The sequence below is a fragment of the Ascaphus truei genome, chromosome 20 (assembly GCF_040206685.1).
Source record: "Ascaphus truei isolate aAscTru1 chromosome 20, aAscTru1.hap1, whole genome shotgun sequence".
In the NCBI taxonomy this organism is placed as follows: Eukaryota; Metazoa; Chordata; class Amphibia; order Anura; family Ascaphidae; genus Ascaphus; species Ascaphus truei.
Genome location: NC_134502.1, coordinates 28,077,715 through 28,096,564, shown reverse-complemented (window position 1 = coordinate 28,096,564; position 18,850 = coordinate 28,077,715). Strand labels below are relative to the sequence as shown.

Here is an 18,850-nt window from a genome sequence, read left to right as displayed (position 1 = left end):
CTATGTTTTACCAGTGGACCTCGTGGCGCAACGGTAGCGCGTCTGACTCCAGATCAGAAGGTTGCGTGTTCAAATCACGTCGGGGTCAGTTGCTTTTTTTTAATGTTTTTTTTGTTTATTCAAAATAAAATATGTATTTTTAATAGAACACTATAATTAGCTGCATTTTTTTTTTTATTAAATCGACATACATTGACAGCACTAATGAATACATTGCTGGTTCCTTGTGAGCCATATAGCAATAAGAATAGTCAGGTGAGATAGCTTTGCAATGGTGCATGCTTCTGTAAATTAAATTGACAGGTTACAATATATAGAGAGTATATGTAAGAAAAAATATATATAAATCAATGTGAAAGAACACACAAAAAAAAGAACAATCGACGAGGATGGGATTCGAACCCACGCGTGCAGAGCACAATGGATTAGCAGTCCATCGCCTTAACCACTCGGCCACCTCGTCTACGTCCGGCGCTTCTCTGCATTTACAACCCTTGATGCACATCTACAGCATATGTGCCCTTTTCCAGCATGGCCGCTTCGACGCTTCCCTTCTCCAAGATGGCCGCCTAAACTCCGCCCTGAGACGAGATGGCCGCCGCGCTCTACCGTATAGCGCCCTTACCCAAGATGGACGGCAACCCCTTCTCGAAGCGCAAGCCGGCGATGTTAAAGGCGGGTTTATGCAAATAAGCTACGCAGTGCATGATGGGAGAAGGTGGAGAGCGGCACAATGAGAGGGTTAGGCTTGTTTTTGTAAGCAAATGTAAGTTGTAGCGGGTGCTGAGGGAGGTATTGGTAGAGGTGTTATGATAGATATTAGAGGTGTTGTGTTACCGGAAGGTCACCAGTGTCTTCTCCCTAATGTGTCCCGGTGTCGCCCGGTGTGGGGTCCCGGGCCGGCGCTATCACTCAGTATTATCAGTGAGGTTAATCCTTACCTGTTCCTCCTCCGGGAGAAACAGCACGTGATGAATGGAGGAGGCTGATTGTGTGATTACACATCTCTCCCACACAACCCCGGGGCGACAACACAACCTGGGGTGTGTTATTCTGATATTTAACCTCACTGGTAATAATAGGCTTTGTGATAACTTCACAAATGTGACACTGTAACAATGTGGATCACTTTACACACAGCACAATATTCCACAAAATGACTAATATACAACCACACTTTCATTTATACACAACCACACTTGGGCTAAGCTTATAGTTCTGGCGCGGTAATCGCCTGATGTCGTAGTTGTCGTAGCGATTTCAGCCTATAGTGTAGGTGACATGGGGGGGGGGGGTGCGTGGCCATTGGCTGAACCGCTCACGTGCCCTCTGACATCACGCGGCAGTCGCCGTGAAAAAACCATTTTCATTGCTTTCAGCGATTTCGGTCGAGGTCGCGCACACTATAGGCGCAGGCGCCGGATTGCATTAACTTGTTTTTTTTTGACGCGTCGGCGTCGTAGCCAGGACTACAAGCGCGGCCTTAGGCGTCAACTATACCAGAAGCTGCAGAGCTGCGGAGCGATCCGGTGACGTCATCGTAGCGGCGCGATTTGTAGCGCTACTGCAGGGAGACGTGATGAAGAACACTAGAATAGTGACCACAAGAGGTCACTGTAGCCCCTATGATTGCACTCAAAGTATAGACATAGGGAATCACATATGTGGAACTATAGTGAATGCGTTGGAATGTAAGTCCACCACTAGTTAAATTATAATATATATAAATATATATATATTAACAAGGTAGTAGCATAGAGGCCACACAGAAGCACATCATACATCATAAAAAAAAAAATAATACACTTTAATTAATAGTCGCACTCGACGAAAAACGTGATAATATATACAGTGGAAGTTAAAATCCCCAGTGAAGAGACGGAGGCACGTATAGATAGTATAGATAGTATAGATAGTAGGTGCAGTCTTCCTACTCAGGTATATTACCCGATGGGCAGGTTCATTTATCCGAGACTAAACTCCGCATTGACCAGCGCTTGCTCTCCATCTCGATCACGTGACCGTCGGGGGGGTGTGACGTCACCTAGCCCCGACGAGCGTTTCACGCGACTTGGCGCGCTTTCTTCAGCCCATAAAACGAAGGGCAGCCGTGTCTCCCATGCTGCGACTCATGTACACGTCTGGCAATTGGTGTGTAAAAGTAGATATACTGTGTTAGCCGTCCCGTATATGGAGTGAAGACCAATATAATAAAAAGTACACTAGAGTGTAGGGTAATCAGTTAGTATATAACTTGGTTCCTGCACTCTAACTCCTCGACTACGCGTTTCGCATCTCATGTATGCTACGTCATATGAGTGCCAAAAAATACTAATAACAGTGGTGCGATAGTTAGAATAGAGGTCGCAGTTACACTACACAGGTGAGGAACGTCTAAATAAAGGTTCCAGTTGCATATCAATTGATCAAACGGTGGTAATGACTGTTAAGTACCCTCAAGGGCTGCCACCAGTTTCTCCAAACTTACAGAAAGGAGGAGTAAATAAAGGCCTCATTGAGACCGTGAGGATGAGTGTCCCCAAAGTGTGGATCCACCTACACTCACCCCGCGGTCATTTACGATCCCAGTTGCCCTTACGGGGGGGGGACCCCACGGTATGTGTTCTATGCCCGTGACACGCAGGAACACTAGTGTCTCCATGGGGCAACTCATGTATATGTCTTCCAAATGGTGTGGCCAGTTGGTTTCGGAACGGGAGCCGAGTAAGCTCCAAAATCCTGACCTTCAACCGTCCTCGCCCGTCTCCTACATATCGTTTTCCCACACCGACGTGTGATGAGATGCACCACTGTACCAGCTGTAAGACAAGGAATAAAACGTCTGATCTTATGGGTCACCGAGATCTTGGAATCGGAGAATCCTTGCGTTACCTTCATTGGAGAACGGGCGTCCAGGGAAACTACGTGCCGCGAACGCAGCGTCCGCAGGAAAATGGAACCGACCGGTTTGGGACCACGCCATGTCCGGGTTGCCCTTGATTGAAAATGACTACGTACAAGCCGATCCCTAAGGTAGCGCGGTCGCCGGCATACCATGTTGGGGGTAGACTGTAGGACTTGTGATAGGTCATTGTCTTGCAGTAGGACGTGCCGACGTTTCTGCAAAATGTGGCGAATAGATGCCCGTTGGTTATTAACAGCACCGATAAAACGGATGGTATCGGTGATGGGGTCATTTGCTCGTTGATTGTTAATAAGAAGTGTAGATCTAAGGGGTATTTAAAGCTCCCCGATAGGCTTTTTTTTAAATTATATTTTTCGTATCACGGAAACGATTTGTCATGTCCACCGCTTGTGTGCTCAATCCCAGTGCGGGGCGCAAACTGGATACGTGAGCCTGCCGTGTCCCACAATGCCCGACGCGTTTCGTGGGACCGCTCCACTTCCTCAGGATTGGCACGATCACATCGCTTTGTTATTGCTTGGGACTGTATATATATTTTTTTACAACTACATTTTGGGGGGGGACACTTGTTTTAGGACTTATATGTTGTTTGCGCTGGATACACTTGAGGTGTCTCCATATATGTTCTGCTGCGAACTTACATGTCTATTTTTATATGGAACGCGAGTTATACGCTTTTTGAGATTAGCGTCACTGCACCTTTATCTGTTTGCAGTGGCGGATTTCCCATTTAGGCCCGGGTCTAGGTCGGCAAAATTTGGGAGGCGGAAAAGTTGTCCGCCCCCATATACAATTGCCGCGCTCTCAGGCCTACCGGGCCTGATGGGAAGGTATTTATATGCGGTGGCCTTTTCCCTTCTCCAAGATGGTCGCCTGATCTCCGCCCTGAGACATGATGGCCGCCGTGCTTTACCGTATGATAACGCCCTTACCCAAGATGGAGGACAACCCTTCTGGAAGCACAACCTGAGATGCAGGCGTGTTTATGCAAATAAGCAACGCAGTGCATGATGGGAGAATGTGGAGAGCGGCACAATGAGAGGGTTAGGCTTGTTTTGTAAGCAAATGTAAGGTTATAGCGGGTGCTGAGGGAGGTATTCGTAGGGGTGTTATGATAGATATTAGTGGTATTGTGTTACCAGAAGGTCACCAGCGTGTTCTCCCCAATGTGCCCCGGTATCGCCCGGGGTGGGGTCCCGGGCCGGCGCTATCACTCAGTATTATCAGTGAGGTTAATCCTTACCTGTTCCTCCTCAGGGAGAAGCAGCACGTGATGAATGGAGGAGGCTGATTGTGTGATTACACATCTCTCCCACACAACCCCGGGGTGACAACACAACCTGGGGTGTGTCATTCTGATATTTAACCTCACTGGTATAGGGGTGTGCAACTGCAAATGTTAATAGTGAAATTGTAGTTAAAAACTGACACAAAGTTTCTCTCGCTATAGTTTTGACACAATACCTACTTATTCAATGATACACAATCAGAAATATTAATATTATTTAACATACAAATGCAACTTCACTAGCTAACGTACAGCTACACACTGATACTCAACTTCCCTAACACAAATCTACACAATGATACACAGTTACACACACTCATATATAGATATATAAAAGCACGTACACACACTATATACATGTAAACAAGAGAAAACACAGAGCGCTCCCTGGTAGTAAGCGGCGAATATTATAGTGAATAAAAAGAAGGGATCTAAATCGTGAAACAACGTGATTGGATCCACGAAATAAAACGATTCGCCGCCGAACGCAGTAGGATCCTCGCCTGACCCTTGTAGAATTTGCCAGGCTTCTTGTTCAGGGAGCGCGGGGTCATGTGTGGAATATAAAGGGGAAGGCATAGATTGGGCGCACACACGTCTCTACGCCCAAATGGTATCACTAGTATACGCTTTTAGAAGTGGGCCAATGCCTCAGCTCACAAGGCCCAGTGAGATCAAAAGGCGCCAAAAGGTATCTTTAGGAATACCCCCCCCCCTCCGTCTGCCTCCGTCTCCCCTGGGTCTGGCGGGGGTTGTGTATCGTGACGACTTCGGAGCACAGACACGCAATAGTGTCATACAGTTTACTGCATGAAGAAGCACAGTCGGGGCGAAACAGTAATGCCCGGACACGATTTCGGATCACCAACGCTTATATCACCAAAGACGTTTGGCTCCGATGTTGATCGGGGACCCTGTTCGACTCCCGTCACGCAGGCGCGCGCCCGTCTGCCCGTCTGTCTGTCGTAGTGGGAGGATGTAGAGACGGGTTCGAGCGATTCCCCGCAGCTGAAAACGGACAAACGCAGCAACTGGGGGAATAATACTCAGTGCGCCAAACTCCTCAGCGACGGCACCGTTCCAATCCTCTCACGCAGAGGCAGGGGTCTCCCCCCTCCCCCCTCGCCGGGGGAGAAGATCGTCTGCCCCCCTCCTCTCAGCCGCAAATATAAAGAACTGCTCAATCCCAGTGCGGGGCGCAAACTGGATACGTGAGCCTGCCGTGTCCCACAATGCCCGACGCGTTTCGTGGGATCGCTTCACTTCCTCAGGATTGGCACGATACCATCACTTTGTTATTGCTTGGGACTGTATATATTGTTTGCGCTGGATACACTTGAGGTGTCTCCATATATGTTCTGCTGCGAATTTACATGTGTATTTTTATATGGAACGCGAGTTATACGCTTTTTGAGATTAGAGTCACTGCACCTTTATCTGTTTGCAGTGGCGGATTTCCCATTTAGGCCCGGGTCTAGGTCGGCAAAAGTTGGGGGGCGGCAAAGATGTCCGCCCCATATACAATTGCCGCGCTCTCAGGCCTACCGGGCCTGATGGGAAGGTATTTATATGCGGTGGCCTTTTCCAAGATGGTCGCCTGATCTCCGCCCTGAGACATGATGGCCGCCGTGCTTTACCGTATGATAACGCCCTTACCCAAGATGGAGGACAACCCTTCTGGAAGCACAGCCTGAGATGCAGGCGTGTTTATGCAAATAAGCAACGCAGTGCATGATGGGAGAATGTGGAGAGCGGCACAATAAGAGGGTTGGGCTTGTTTTGTAAGCAAATGTAAGGTTTTAGCGGGTGCTGAGGGAGGTATTGGTAGGGGTGTTATAATAGATATTAGTGGTATTGTGTTACCGGAAGGTCACCAGCGTGTTCTCCCCAATGTGCCCCGGTATCGCCCGGGGTAGGGTCCCAGGCCGGCGCTGTCACTCAGTATTATCAGTGAGGTTAATCCTTACCTGTTCCTCCTCTGGGAGAAACAGCACGTGATGAATGGAGGATGCTGATTGTGTGATTACACATCTCTCCCACACAACCTGGGGTGTGTTATTCTGATATTTAACCTCACTGGTAATAGGTTCACATGTTGTCAGTTGTGAAATTGTAGATTTACACTGTCACCAAGAGTATTGTGCCCTGTTTGGTGTCCCACAGACTTTTCTCAGGAACACACACAGAGGAAGCAATTGAATTGGTGTCTACGGCTGGGGCGAGCTCTGCTCGCTGAGCGCACAGGCTGCCTTAAGGCAGTGTTTGCGTCCATGCGGCGTGCTGGCGTGTGCGCGAGGGAGGGGGCGCGCGTCGCGGGAGAAATCAGTTGAACCGATTTCTCAGCGCGACAGACAGGTCACGTGAGCGGTTCGCCCAATGAGGGGCGAACCAGCTCCGTGACGCCCTCCCCCCCCCACGGCCCGTCCTCCATGGCCAGGGTAAGCACACCTCCGCACACCTCCGCGCGGGGGGTGGAGGCACCTTGTCACCGGCCTAATGTGTGGTGTCAAGCACGTTTTGCTATTCGCCAGGGAACGATTGACCGAGGGGAAGAAGAGGATGTCGGCACGGGACTGTCGCAGGCTGATTCCCAGCCAGCTGAAAGACTTCCACCATAGACGCCCCTGTGGAGGGCTAAACCACTTCCCCTCATCCCCCCTTCCCCCCAAAAAGTTTTTACTGTGCAGATCTTGTTGTAAAGATTCCCTGCAATAATTAAAGAATTTTCAAAACAAAAAAAAATGCCTGTGAGTGGTTTGACTGGCTTGTCATCTGCTTCCCATGCTGCGTTAACAGCGAGCATTAGCTGATATGGGTTCCATGTAACAATGGACTTCAGGCAAAAGGTGACATGGTGCGCTCATTTGCATGTCATGTCCCAGAATCCCTTGCTGCAGGTGGAAGCGCTGGGATAATGGTGAAAGGCAGGGTTGCAGACTTGTCTAGGACATGCACCTTTTGCTTCAAATCAATTTTGGCATGGACCCCCCTATTTATTAGTGGTGTTGTGTTACTGGACGGTCATCGGTGTGTTCTCCCTAATGTGCCCCGGTATCGCCCGGGGTGGGGTCCCGGGCCGGCGCTATCACTCAGTATTATCAGTGAGGTTAATCCTTACCTGTTCCTCCTCTGGGAGAAACAGCACGTGATGAATGGAGGAGGCTGATTGTGTGATTACACATCTCTCCCACACAACCCTGGGGCGACAACACAACCTGGGGTGTGTTATTCTGATATCTAACCTCACTGGTAATAATAGGCTGTGTGTTAATGTCACATGTTGTTAATAGTGAGATTGTAGTTTAAAACTGCAACAAAGTCTCACTTTCTGTAGATACAGCACAATACATAGTTGTTCAATGATACACACACAATCAGAAATAAGATATACAAATACAAACTCACTAACATACTGATACACAACTTCACTAATTTATACACAAACTCACTAACTAACACAGCAACACACTGATACACAACCTCACTAACTTACACGTAGCAACACACTGATACACAACCTCACTAATTAACACATAGCAACACACTGATGCACAACCTCACTAACTAACACATAGCAACACACTGATACACAACCCCACTAACTTACACATAGCAACACGCTGATACACAACCTCACTAACTTACACATAGCAACACACTGATACACAACCTCACTAACTAACACATAGCAAGCAACACACTGATACACAACTTCACTAACTTACACATAGCAACACACTGATACATAACCTCAGTAACTTTCACATAGCAACACACTGATACACAACCTCACTAACACATAGCAACACACTGATACACAACCTCACTAACTTACACGTAGCAACACACTGATACACAACCTCACTCATTAATACACAGCTACACAATGATACCCTCTCCGCTCTTGTGAAATTAAGGTGCAAGTCTTTTTATTCGTTAGTAAGGTTACGCCTCCATTGGGGTTTTTGATCACAAAGCTGGTTAAACTCTTTCTGAACGTATGCGTTGAAAGGTGTGGATGAAGTCACCTGTGGCTTGGATGGGGTTAAAAATTTGAACGGCCCGGATGGGGTTCTGCAGAGTTTTTGCACCCACATTCCCTCTTAATGCACTGCGTTGCTATTTGCAACCCCCCCACCCCCTCCTGTATTTCAGGCTGTGCTTTGAGAAGGGATGTCCTCCATCTTGGGTAAGGGCGTATCAACTATACAATCAAGTTCGGTGGCCATCTTAAGGGTTGGGATCAGGGACCATCTTGGTAAAGGGAAGCGTTGAAGCGGCCATGCTGGAAAAGGACGCCATTGAGGCGCATATACATTCTACATACTTATACCAAGATGTCGCAGGAGGACACAAGATGTGGACGAGGTGGCCGAGTGGTTAAGGCGATGGACTGCTAATCCATTGTGCTCTGCACGCGTGGGTTCGAATCCCACCTTCGTCGGTTCTTTTCTTTTCTCCATCAGTGGCTCAGATACTCAGTTGGTTTCTTGAGGACCCCGAGTTGGCTACTACAGGCGGTCCTCGGTTATCCAACAACGGAACCCGTTCTGGAAGTAGCGTTGGATAGTGAAACCGCTGTAAAGTGAGTCCCATGGTAATCAGTGGCGGTGAGCGTTGGATAACGCATTCCGGCGTGGAAAAACGGCCCGTAGGGAGGCATTGTAAGGCGTTGGATATGCCATTCGTTGTAAAGTGAAACGGTGGATAGCGAGGACTACCTGTACTGTCTTAGATATTAACATAGAGATAAATAGGAGTAAGCTTTCCTCTCTTCCCGCTTTGATTCTGTTCCTGTCCTGTATTAGGAGAGCGAGGATAACCTGTTCATTGGGTTCGTCCCAAATTGTGCTCTCCCACCTCGAGCGGGGTGTCTTTGAGCAGACCCCGTTAATATGAGGTTTTCCACCCGCTTCATGGAGGGGGCTTCCATTTGTTGCCGAGAGCATGGGTAGTATTAATCTGTCTGTTTTCCGTGGGTTGAAATAGGTGTGCCCACGGGTCAAGCGGGATGTCCGCCCGCCTGTCACGTTACTAATTAACCCTCTTATCTTTTTTCCACGGGTCTCGCACTTTGGGACAGGACCACCATATGGGCAGGAAAGTTCCTCTGCTTCCACCTCCTCTCCTGCAATCTGGCGTGCCCATGTCCGGCTTGATGGCGGTGACAGAGGTGAGACTGCACCTGGCCCCGCGTTTCCAGAGGTCCCCCGAACACCCGTCCAGAGCACATACCAATACCAGTATACACATACATGTCCACAGAGGTAATACCGGTATACTGGACAGGGCGTACAAATACAGGACAGTCCGGTTCAATACTGGATACCTGGCGAGTAAGTCAAGACACCGCAGAGGATACTGCAAAACACACGGTTATACTGCTATTGTTCTAGCTAACCCTGAAAGGGCGTATTTTATAGCTACCTGTCACTTGTTGTTCATGTATAGGTGGCCACTTGGAGCCCGTATCATTTTTTAAACCTTTTTAACAAATGTGATCACACTATGGGAGTTTGTGCATGTCCTGTTTTATGCGTGTGTAAATATATATATATATATAGAACACAAAGAGAAAGAATCCTCTAGCGAGCACTCTTCCTCCAATAATAGAAAATAATACATTGTTTATTAAATAATGAGAGGAAAAAAAGTGTTGATGACGCAACGCGTGTGACGTCATAGGTGCGACCTGCGGCTTTTGAGTTCCCGGATATTTCATTGGTACACACCTCCATTATGGCTACAGGGCATCGAGGGCTAGCTAAACTAAGTTGTGGGCCCCAGGAGGCAGCCACTAGCTAGGGACAGTGTACTGGCCATCAGCGTATCCGCAGTCACCGCCTGGGCACACAGCGTGAGGTAGTGCTAACCAATGCCTGTGTGGCTTATTTACCACAACGTGGCTTGTATTCCATCTGTGAGCTAGCACCTCAGGCTGTAGGGTAGCTGGGGTTACATGTTTCTACCTACCCCAGTGTCCCTTTGCCATTGTTGTTGCCCCTTTTTCCAGGCTTATCCGCCTGTCCCCTGCCCTTATCCCATTATCAACCCCCCCACTATTCATATTCATCTAGTGGGGGCTCTGCTATAGGTGTGTGTGGATATTCGAAGCCTACAATAACTCAGTGGGTTCACACCCATACCACAGGGCTATACATATTTGGGAACTATTTAATGGTGTTATCAGTTCACCTAGTACTATTTAGCACTCCTTCCCACTACATTGAGGTGGAATTCTTTTGGCGGGGTATGCTATTATCCCTGGGAGCTACCATATACACACAGTATATCACCACAAGTACCCTGTCATATATAATTACAATAGGCACTTGTGTTACTGTACCTATGACTCTAGATACAGTTCCATGGTAGCACTACTCAGCACCTAAGGCTAAGGCCCCGGTATCTCCGCTGCGACGTGCGCCCGCGAGATTGGCGGCGCGTGCAGCCGATTCCCCGGTCTGCAGCTCACTGCAGGAGGAGAGACCGGGGGGGGAGGGGGGGCGCGGCCATGATGTTACCCGGCAGGTTCGCCCTCATTGGCTGAACCGCCGGGGGGCGTGCCGTATCGCTCGACGCGAGTCCTGCTCTCAATTCTATTGAGAGCAGGAGCAGCTCTCGCCCCAGCGCTGCGGCCCGGCGCCATTGAGGGGAGGGCTCTCGTCCGTGCAGACGCTGTAGTAGGCAGCGGGGTCAAGGCCTAACAGGTTTTAACCTCTTTTTTCCTCTCATTATTTAATAAACAATTTATTATTTTCTATTATTGGAGGAAGAGTGATCGCTAGAGAATTCTTTCGCTTTGTGTTCTGTTCCTACCTTCCTCAGCACCCCTCCCATCACATTTAGTGTGATTTAGCATCAAATTGGTAGTGCGGTCTCCAACCCCTCCCTGTTCTCATAAAAAAAAAAAAATATATATATATATATAGCTCCATGTGAATGGATATTCCAGGCAAAAGGTGACACATTGTGCTCATTTGCATGTCATTTCCCAGAATCCCTTGCTGCAGTGGAAGCGCTGTATGCTGGGGGATAATGGTGAAAGGTGGGTTGCAGACCTGTCTAAGGCCTCGGCCAGGCTCCCTGCTTGCTCGCTGAGGCTCAGGGAAAGCGGGTGCTTTCCCTGGCCTTGAGGTTGCTTACCGCACGCGCCGTCAGCGGGCCGTCAGGGGGCGGGCGCGTCACTGGCCGGGGGCGGACCAGTGACGTCACGGAGCTGGTTCGCCCTCATTGGGCGAACCGCTCACGTGACCGGCTTGTTGCGCCGGCAAGCGGGGGAATTTTAAATTCCCCTAAGACCTGCGCTTCCGCAAGCGCGCAGAAGCGCAGGTGAGCCCCTACTAAAGCCGCTCTAATTGCGGCTGTAGGGGCTCAGTGCTGAGCGGGAGCGCGCCTCAGCACGCTTCCGCCAGCAAGCGGTTAACATGGGCGAGGCCTAAGACGTGAATGTGCTCACAAGTGATATTCTTTATTTGCTATATATTCATATATATACACACACACACTTTGTTGTGTCAATGTGTTGTGTTGTTGTCACGCTGTCCGTAGCGACGCGGTCTCACGTGATGTGCTACAGTTTGTGTCCTGACACAACAACCATTTCACTGCAGATCAAAATGGCGGCGCTCCTGTCGCCATGACAACCAGAAACCCGGCAGTAGATTGGCTGAGGGGGTGACGTTTAATAATGGCGGCTGCTACAACGCTTCACTCGCACCCCCTCCCCCTCCCCCTTTCTCTCTTCCCTGCGCGAGGACGCGCCAGTCAATCAAAAAAGGCGACTCAAAGTTTCCGACCGAGCCGTCCAATCATCCCTTCCCCAAAAACAATGGAGCGCGCACTTTTACTGGCCAATGGTGAGAGAGCGCAGGTAACACCCGCAGCCAATCAAGACGGTTAAGGGAGCGTCAGCCAATGGCCGCGAGCTAGGGCGGGTAGGAAAACAAAAAAAAAAGTCTGGAGGATTGGGTCGGCCAATGGGAAGCGAGCGCCAACTCCTTGCCGCCAATGAGAGGACGGCAGGACGGAAAGGGGGGAAAGCCAATACGTGGGCCCCGCGCGCTGGCGGTTTGGATTCGAATCGAGCATCAGTGTGCGAGGCAGGAGAGGTGTGCGCGAGCCAAGCGGGTACCAGAGGCGGAACCGGGGGGTAGTCAGGGGTCATGGGAGAGCCAGGGGACCCGGGGGTAGAATCTGCGTCATGGGGTAATAAGGGTGGTGGTATCAGGGGGGTAATAAGGGGGGGGGTGGTGGTATAAGGGGGGTAATAAGGGGAGAGGGGGTATTATGGACTAGTAAGATATCTGTGTGGTGGGGGGCGTTATGGGGTAGTAAGGTATTATCTGTGTGGGGTGGGGGAGTAATGAGTCTTGGGGTAATTGGGGGGTGGGGAGGTATCATGGGGGTAATAATGGGAGAGGGGGTATTATGGAGTAGTAAGATATCTGTGTGGTGGGGGGCGTTATGGGGTAGTAAGGTATCTGTGTGTGGTGGGGGAGTAATGTGTCTTGGGGTAATAAGGGAACTGGGGGGCGGGGAGGTATCATGGGGGCAGTAAGATACCTGTGTGTGATGGGGGGGGGGTAATAAGGGGGACGGGGAAGTATAACGGGGGTAGTAAGATACCTGTGTGTGATGGGGGGGGGGGGCATGGGGTAATAAGGGGAGATGGGGTAGTAAGATACATGTGTGTGGGGTGGGGGAATAATGAGTCTTGGGGTAATAAGGGGACTTGGGAGGGGGGCTGGTCCTGGGTCAATAAGGGAACCAGGAGAAGGGTAATTAATTAAATGCTGGGGGTAGTTTTGGTGATGCAAGAAGGTCAGGTGACCATGTGAGGTGGTGGTAATTGCGGGGTGTTATGGGGACGGTTTTGGTGTGAGCGAGACCGGACCGGCTGTGGTATGTTCAGGAAGTCTTTGGGGTGGCTGGTTATAGGGTCACAGTTCTCCCTTGTGGTGTGAGGGCCCTGGGTCACAGCATCTGGATTTGGGGAGTAGCAGGGGTACGGAGGGGAGTGGAGGGGGAGTAGCGGGGGTACGGAGGGGAGTGGAGGGTGAGTAGCGGGGGTACGGAGGGGAGTAGCGGGGGTACGGAGGGGAGTGGAGGGGGAGTAGCGGGGGAGTGGAGGGGGAGTAGCGGGGGAGTGGAGGGGAGTAGCGGGGGTACGGAGGGGAGTAGCGGGGGTACGGAGCGGAGTGGAGGGGGAGTAGCAGGGGTACGGAGTGGAGGGGGAGTAGCAGGGGTACGGAGTGGAGGGGGAGTAGCAGGGGTACGGAGTGGAGGGGGAGTAGCAGGGGTACGGAGTGGAGGGGGAGTTGCAGGGGTACGGAGTGGAGGGGGAGTAGCGGGGGTACGGAGTGGAGGGGGAGTAGCGGGGGTACGGAGTGGAGGGGGAGTAGCGGGGGTACGGAGTGGAGGGGGAGTAGCGGGGGTACGGAGTGGAGGGGGAGTAGCGGGGGTACGGAGTGGAGGGGGAGTAGCGGGGGTACGGAGTGGAGGGGGAGTAGCGGGGGTACGGAGTGGAGGGGGAGTAGCGGGGGTACGGAGTGGAGGGGGAGTAGCGGGGGTACGGAGTGGAGGGGGAGTAGCGGGGGTACGGAGTGGAGGGGGAGTAGCGGGGGTACGGAGCGGAGTGGAGGGGGAGTAGCGGGGGTACGGAGGGGAGTGGAGGGGGAGTAGCGGGGTTACGGAGGGGAGTGGAGGGGGAGTAGCGGGGGTACGGAGCGGAGTGGAGGGGGAGTAGCGGGGGTACGGAGGGGAGTGGAGGGGGAGTAGCGGGGATACGGGGGGAAGTAGCGGGGGTACGGAGGAGAGTGGAGGGGGAGTAGCGCGGGGGTACGGAGGGAGGGGGAGTAGCGCGGGGGTACGGAGGGAGGGGGAGTAGCGCGGGGGTACGGAGGGAGGGGGAGTAGCGCGGGGGTACGGAGGGAGGGGGAGTAGCGCGGGGGTACGGAGGGAGGGGGAGTAGCGCGTCGGTACGGAGGGAGGGGGAGTAGCGCGGGGGTACGGAGGGAGGGGGAGTAGCGCGGGGGTACGGAGGGAGGGGGAGTAGCGCGGGGGTACGGAGGGAGGGGGAGTAGCGCGGGGGTACGGAGGGAGGGGGAGTAGCGCGGGGGTACGGAGGGAGGGGGAGTAGCGCGGGGGTACGGAGGGAGGGGGAGTAGCGCGGGGGTACGGAGGGAGGGGGAGTAGCGCGGGGGTACGGAGGGAGGGGGAGTAGCGCGGGGGTACGGAGGGAGGGGGAGTAGCGCGGGGGTACGGAGGGAGGGGGAGTAGCGCGGGGGTACGGAGGGAGGGGGAGTAGCGCGGGGGTACGGAGGGAGGGGGAGTAGCGCGGGGGTACGGAGGGAGGGGGAGTAGCGCGGGGGTACGGAGGGAGGGGGAGTAGCGCGGGGGTACGGAGGGAGGGGGAGTAGCGCGGGGGTACGGAGGGAGGGGGAGTAGCGCGGGGGTACGGAGGGAGGGGGAGTAGCGCGGGGGTACGGAGGGAGGGGGAGTAGCGCGGGGGTACGGAGGGAGGGGGAGTAGCGCGGGGGTACGGAGGGAGGGGGAGTAGCGCGGGGGTACGGAGGGAGGGGGAGTAGCGCGGGGGTACGGAGGGAGGGGGAGTAGCGCGGGGGTACGGAGGGAGGGGGAGTAGCGCGGGGGTACGGAGGGAGGGGGAGTAGCGCGGGGGTACGGAGGGAGGGGGAGTAGCGCGGGGGTACGGAGGGAGGGGGAGTAGCGCGGGGGTACGGAGGGAGGGGGAGTAGCGCGGGGGTACGGAGGGGGAGTAGCGCGGGGGTACGGAGGGGGAGTAGCGGGGGTACGGAGGGGGAGTAGCGGGGGTACGGAGGGGGAGTAGCGGGGGTACGGAGGGGGAGTAGCGGGGGTACGGAGGGGAGTAGCGGGGGTACGGAGGGGGAGTAGCGGGGGTACGAAGGGGAGTAGCGGGGGTACGGAGGGGAGTAGCGGGGGTACGGAGGGGAGTAGCGGGGGTACGGAGGGGAGTAGCGGGGGTACGGAGGGGGAGTAGCGGGGGTACGGAGGGGGGGTACGGAGGGGGAGTAGCGGGGGTACGGAGGGGGAGTAGCGGGGGTACGGAGGGGGAGTAGCGGGGGTACGGAGGGGAGTGGAGGGGGAGTAGCGGGGGTACGGAGGGGAGTAGCGGGGGTACGGAGGGGGAGTAGCGGGGGTACGGAGGGGAGTAGCGGGGGTACGGAGGGGAGTGGAGGGGGAGTAGCGGGGGTACGGAGGGGAGTAGCGGGGGTACGGAGGGGGAGTAGCGGGGGTACGGAGGGGGAGTAGCGGGGGTACGGAGGGGGAGTAGCGGGGGTACGGAGGGGGAGTAGCGGGGGTACGGAGGGGGAGTAGCGGGGGTACGGAGGGGGAGTAGCGGGGGTACGGAGGGGGAGTAGCGGGGGTACGGAGGGGAAGTAGCGGGGGTACGGAGGGGAGTAGCGGGGGTACGGAGTGGAGGGGGAGTAGCGGGGGTACGGAGGGGAAGTAGCGGGGGTACAGACGGAGGGGGAGTAGCGGGTGTAGGGGAGTAGCGGGGGTACGGAGGGGGAGTAGCGCGGGGGTACGGAGGGGGAGTAGCGCGGGGGTACGGAGGGGGAGTAGCGCGGGGGTACGGAGGGGGAGTAGCGGGGGTACGGAGGGGGAGTAGCGGGGGTACGGAGGGGGAGTAGCGGGGGTACGGAGGGGGAGTAGCGGGGGTACGGAGGGGGAGTAGCGGGGGTACGGAGGAGGAGTAGCGGGGGTACGGAGGAGGAGTAGCGGGGGTACGGAGGAGGAGTAGCGGGGGTACGGAGGGGAGTGGAGGGGGAGTAGCGGGGGTACGGAGGGGGAGTAGCGGGGGTACGGAGGGGGAGTAGCGGGGGTACGGAGGGGGAGTAGCGGGGGTACGGAGGGGGAGTAGCGGGGGTACGGAGGGGGAGTAGCGGGGGTACGGAGGGGGAGTAGCGGGGGTACGGAGGGGGAGTAGCGGGGGTACGGGGGGGGAGTAGCGGGGGTACGGGGGGGGAGTAGCGGGGGTACGGGGGGGGAGTAGCGGGGGTGTGGGGGGGGGAGTAGCGGGGGTACGGAGGGGGAGTAGCGGGGGTACGGAGGGGAGTGGAGGGGAGTAGCGGGGGTACAGAGGGGGAGTAGCGGGGGTACAGAGGGGGAGTAGCGGGGGTACGGAGGGGAGTGGCGGGGATGTGGGGGGGTTATTTCCGTGGGGCATTGTCAGTAACTTCTCTGCTCTCCCCCACAGCAAACATGTCCTACAAGGAGAACTTCAACCCAGCGTCCGGTGCTAGCAAGGTAGTGTGTCAGTGTGTCAGTGTGTCAGTGTGTCAGTGTGTCAGTGTGTCAGTGTGTCAGTGTGTCAGTGTGTCAGTGTGTCAGTGTGTCAGTGTGTCAGTGTGTCAGTGTGTCAGTGTGTCAGTGTGTCAGTGTGTCCGACGGTCTGTCTCTGGGGGCGGTCACGCTGTCGGACGGTCTGTCTCTGGGAGCGGTCACGCTGTCGGACGTCTGTCTCTGGGGGCGGTCACGCTGCGGGACGGTCTGTCTCTGGGGGCGGTCACGCTGTCGGACGTCTGTCTCTGGGGGCGGTCACGCTGTCGGACGTCTGTCTCTGGGGGCGGTCACGCTGCGGGACGGTCTGTCTCTGGGGGCGGTCACGCTGCGGGACGGTCTGTCTCTGGGGGCGGTCACGCTGCGGGACGGTCTGTCTCTGGGGGCGGTCACGCTGTCGGACGTCTGTCTCTGGGGGCGGTCACGCTGTCGGACGTCTGTCTCTGGGAGCGGTCACGCTGTCGGAGGGTCTGTCTCTGGGAGCGGTCACGCTGTCGGAGGGTCTGTCTCTGGGAGCGGTCACGCTGTCGGACGGTCTGTCTCTGGGGGCGGTCACGCTGTCGGACGTCTGTCTCTGGGAGCGGTCACGCTGTCGGACGGTCTGTCTCTGGGGGCGGTCACGCTGTCGGACGTCTGTCTCTGGGAGCGGTCACGCTGTCGGACGTCTGTCTCTGGGAGCGGTCACGCTGTCGGACGTCTGTCTCTGGGGGCGGTCACGCTGTCGGACGGTCTGTCTCTGGGGGCGGTCACGCTGTCGGACGTCTGTCTCTGGGGGCGGTCACGCTGTCGGACGTCTGTCTCTGGGGGCGGTCACGCTGTCGGACGTCTGTCTCTGGGGGCGGTCACGCTGTCGGACGTCTGTCTCTGGGGGCGGTCACGCTGTCGGACGTCTGTCTCTGGGGGCGGTCACGCTGTCGGACGTCTGTCTCTGGGGGCGGTCACGCTGTCGGACGTCTGTCTCTGGGGGCGGTCACGCTGTCGGACGGTCTGTCTCTGGGGGCGGTCACGCTGTCGGACGGTCTGTCTCTGGGGGCGGTCACGCTGTCGGACGTCTGTCTCTGGGGGCGGTCACGCTGTCGGACGTCTGTCTCTGGGGGCGGTCACGCTGTCGGACGGTCTGTCTCTGGGGGCGGTCACGCTGTCGGACGTCTGTCTCTGGGGGCGGTCACGCTGTCGGACGTCTGTCTCTGGGGGCGGTCACGCTGTCGGACGTCTGTCTCTGGGGGCGGTCACGCTGTCGGACGGTCTGTCTCTGGGGGCGGCCACGCTGTCGGACGGTCTGTCTCTGGGGGCGGTCACGCTGTCGGACGTCTGTCTCTGGGGGCGGTCACGCTGTCGGACGGTCTGTCTCTGGGGGCGGTCACGCTGTCGGACGTCTGTCTCTGGGGGCGGTCACGCTGTCGGACGGTCTGTCTCTGGGGGCGGTCACGCTGTCGGACGTCTGTCTCTGGGAGCGGTCACGCTGTCGGACGTCTGTCTCTGGGGGCGGTCACGCTGTCGGACGTCTGTCTCTGGGGGCGGTCACGCTGTCGGACGTCTGTCTCTGGGAGCGGTCACGCTGTCGGACGTCTGTCTCTGGGGGCGGTCACGCTGTCGGACGTCTGTCTCTGGGGGCGGTCACGCTGTCGGACGGTCTGTCTCTGGGGGCGGTCACGCTGTCGGACGTCTGTCTCTGGGGGCGGCCACGCTGTCGGACCGTCTGTCTCTGGGGGCGGTCACGCTGTCGGACGGTCTGTCTCTGGGGGCGGCCACGCTGTCGGACGGTCTGTCTCTGGGGGCGGTCACGCTGTCGGACGGTCTGTCTCTGGGGGCGGTCACGCTGTCGGACGGTCTGTCTCTGGGGGCGGTCACGCTGTCGGACGGTCTGTCTCTGGGGGCGGCCACGCTGTCGGACGGTCTGTCTCTGGGGGCGGTCACGCTGTCGGACGTCTGTCTCTGGGGGCGGTCACGCTGTCGGACGTCTGTCTCTGGGAGCGGTCACGCTGTCGGACGTCTGTCTCTGGGAGCGGTCACGCTGTCGGACGTCTGTCTCTGGGGGCGGTCACGCTTTCGGACGTCTGTCTCTGGGAGCGGTCACGCTGTCGGACGGTCTGTCTCTGGGAGCGGTCACGCTGTCGGACGGTCTGTCTCTGGGGGCGGTCACGCTGTCGGGCGGTCTGTCTCTGGGGGCGGTCACGCTGTCGGACGTCTGTCTCTGGGGGCTGTCACGCTGTCGGACGTCTGTCTCTGGGGGCGGTCACGCTGTCGGACGGTCTGTCTCTGGGGGCGGTCACGCTGTCGGACGTCTGTCTCTGGGAGCGGTCACGCTGTCG

At 55.8% G+C, this 18,850-nt stretch overlaps 1 protein-coding gene and 7 non-coding genes across 8 annotated transcripts in view; 7 read left to right on the top strand and 1 right to left on the bottom strand.

Annotated features, from left to right (window-relative positions):
* Window positions 1-16: 16 nt before the first annotated feature.
* Window positions 17-88, top strand: TRNAW-CCA (transfer RNA tryptophan (anticodon CCA)). Its single transcript has one exon. It is a non-coding gene; the product is annotated as a tRNA-Trp (tRNA).
* A 293-nt stretch (window positions 89-381) lies between these two features.
* TRNAS-GCU (transfer RNA serine (anticodon GCU)) lies at window positions 382-463 on the bottom strand. The gene has a single exon. It is a non-coding gene; the product is annotated as a tRNA-Ser (tRNA).
* A 455-nt stretch (window positions 464-918) lies between these two features.
* Window positions 919-1,058, top strand: LOC142471516 (U8 small nucleolar RNA). The gene has a single exon (XR_012789476.1). It is a non-coding gene; the product is annotated as a U8 small nucleolar RNA (small nucleolar RNA).
* Window positions 1,059-4,146: 3,088 nt separating this feature from the next.
* Window positions 4,147-4,286, top strand: LOC142471514 (U8 small nucleolar RNA). Its single transcript, XR_012789473.1, has one exon. It is a non-coding gene; the product is annotated as a U8 small nucleolar RNA (small nucleolar RNA).
* A 1,872-nt stretch (window positions 4,287-6,158) lies between these two features.
* LOC142471518 (U8 small nucleolar RNA) lies at window positions 6,159-6,279 on the top strand. The gene has a single exon (XR_012789478.1). It is a non-coding gene; the product is annotated as a U8 small nucleolar RNA (small nucleolar RNA).
* Window positions 6,280-7,309: 1,030 nt separating this feature from the next.
* Window positions 7,310-7,449, top strand: LOC142471517 (U8 small nucleolar RNA). Its single transcript, XR_012789477.1, has one exon. It is a non-coding gene; the product is annotated as a U8 small nucleolar RNA (small nucleolar RNA).
* Window positions 7,450-8,576: 1,127 nt separating this feature from the next.
* Window positions 8,577-8,658, top strand: TRNAS-GCU (transfer RNA serine (anticodon GCU)). The gene has a single exon. It is a non-coding gene; the product is annotated as a tRNA-Ser (tRNA).
* A 699-nt stretch (window positions 8,659-9,357) lies between these two features.
* The window catches only part of LOC142470833 (aurora kinase B-A-like), a 55,204-nt gene continuing 45,711 nt past the window's right edge, over window positions 9,358-18,850 (top strand). The window contains 2 exon segments of the mRNA XM_075577606.1: window positions 9,358-9,387; window positions 16,456-16,505. Of these exon segments, the coding sequence (XP_075433721.1) occupies window positions 9,361-9,387; window positions 16,456-16,505 (77 nt within the window). The 5' untranslated portion in view covers window positions 9,358-9,360.